Here is a 2,158-nt window from a genome sequence, read left to right as displayed (position 1 = left end):
TATGATAACTGCAAACTTGAATACGAAATCAAAACTGCCAAGTGAAAATAAAGAAGAAAATTGAGATTCATCAAAAGAGATGTACGGAAAGCACAGATTGGAATATAACAAAAAAATTTAAAGCTTCAACGGATTTAATTAACTTCGGGCTCTTCCCAAAGTGAGTCCAGTGATCGCAAGTCTGTTACTGTACTACTCCAAAAATGAATTGATTCTCTGCAGTGAACATCATTCTACTCAGAAAGGGAAGATTAGGTCATTGACAGTAGTACTTAATCTTTATGTCAAGGGCTTTGCCGATCCTGAACCCAATATTTTTTTCCAAGGATCTTCGCCTCACTATTACTGTTCAAAATAAAGAATATTCTTTTAGGTGTGTAACTAGGGACTGTAGGCCTGCAAACACAATGGGCCTGTAGTATAGCCTGCTTAATTCCTTTTTTTTGGATATGATACTTGATCGGTCCTGTTTCAACACGAGGACACTGGACAGTGGTATTCGTGGCAACGCTTCTCAAGATTCACTCCTGGAATATAAAAAGTATACCGGGAGGACACATTTTCTCGTTGACATCGTACGAGAGTTTAAAAGGTTCGGTGATTATTTACTAATCACCAGTTTTACTTGTTCTATTCCTGATATAATATATATATATATATATATGATATATATATATCTATATATATATATATATTATTCTTCTTTTAACGGTAGGTTCATGTCTGAGTCCGCCGTGGTCACAGCATGATACTTAATTGTAGTTTTCATGTTGTGATTGCAACTCTTGGAGGAGTACGTGGTAGGGTCCCCAGTTCCTTTCCACAGAGAGTGCCCGGCAATCAAGGTGGAGTTCCGTGCCCCAAGGGAACAACGCGGGCGGTCGGTGACTCGAACCCCGAATTCAGATTGCCGTCGTGATAGTCTTGAGCCACGCTTAACCATTCAGCCACCGCGGCCTGACGATCATGGGCTTCAATGATTTTTTTTAGCAAATTTAGAGCGGTGGTTTGCCATTTGCCTTCCGCCCGGTGTTTTTATCGAGTCACCATCTCTATTTACCTGGCACTGATTTGAGCTGGCTTGGCCTCCCAGTGGCTAGGCAGGCAATCGAGGTGAAGTTCCTTGCCCAAGGGAAAACAACGCGCCGGCCGGTGACTCGAACCCTCGAACTCAGATTGCCGTCATGACAGTCTTGAGTCCGACGCTCTAACCATTCGGCCACCGCGGCCCATATATTTATATATATATATATATATATATATATATATATATATATATATATTATATATATATATATATATATATATATATATACATATAACATATGTGTGTGTGTGTGTATGGCCACATCAGTCCTTCCAGGAAACTCATCTGCATACACCTGTTTTTTTATTATTCAAAAATGAAAGTAATAAGAAAATAACAACAACAAAATTCACTGGTCGAAGTGGAGAAGATTTATCTGCCGAAGACGGCTAACATTTCAGCTAGAAATATGATGGAAGCTAAATTCACAACTGACGGCAAGCGACGTAACTGCAAAAGGAATATTAAAGGAATATTATGAGTTGGTATATTGTAGCCAAAAAGGAGGAAATAATAACGTGAGATTTACACTGTTTGTGAGTGGATACGTTTGATTAATCATAAAAGTCTAACATTACCAGGAAATTCTTCATAATGTATACATATAATTTATGTCCAAACCCAACTTATAACATGGATCGCAACCCTCAGCCATTTGATTGGTCCTCTTTAGTCCATTGATTAGTCCGATTTAGAATAGTTTCCAACAGGGGCGTCATGAGTTATTCTAGGGGCATTTTAAAGTCAGAACCTGGTCCATATAGTAGTAATTTAGTTTTAAAAAAGTGTAGATCCTTGTGGGAGCAAACGGAGGGGGCAACAACAGGTCTGATCACCTGCTGACGACAGATTATGTGAAAGTTTCCTTATTCTGTGTTTCTTTGCTTCTTTACAGGAGAATATATGGCAACGTCCTTTGCAGCGTCATTCGGAATAGCGTCAAGTGCTTTATTATGGCAAACTTGGGTGTGGGTGCTGTTGAGTCTGTTGATATTAATGACAGCATTTACTGTAGTTACTGCATTGGTTATGTACTTAAAGCTGAAATTGTCAGATAGTTTTTCATTTCGC

At 38.9% G+C, this 2,158-nt stretch overlaps 1 protein-coding gene across 1 annotated transcript in view; it reads left to right on the top strand.

Annotated features, from left to right (window-relative positions):
* Positions 1–1,770: 1,770 nt before the first annotated feature.
* Positions 1,771–2,158, top strand: part of LOC119570416 — an 847-nt gene continuing 459 nt past the window's right edge. The window contains exon 1 of the mRNA XM_037918163.1: positions 1,771–2,158. This exon is cut by the window's right edge and continues 9 nt beyond it. Within this exon, the coding sequence (XP_037774091.1) occupies positions 1,991–2,158 (168 nt within the window). The 5' untranslated portion in view covers positions 1,771–1,990.

The sequence above is a fragment of the Penaeus monodon genome, unplaced genomic scaffold (genome assembly GCF_015228065.2).
Source record: "Penaeus monodon isolate SGIC_2016 unplaced genomic scaffold, NSTDA_Pmon_1 PmonScaffold_2650, whole genome shotgun sequence".
Taxonomy (NCBI): Eukaryota; Metazoa; Arthropoda; class Malacostraca; order Decapoda; family Penaeidae; genus Penaeus; species Penaeus monodon.
Note: the sequence above shows the minus strand (reverse complement) of the source record. Positions and strands in the feature narration are given on the sequence as shown.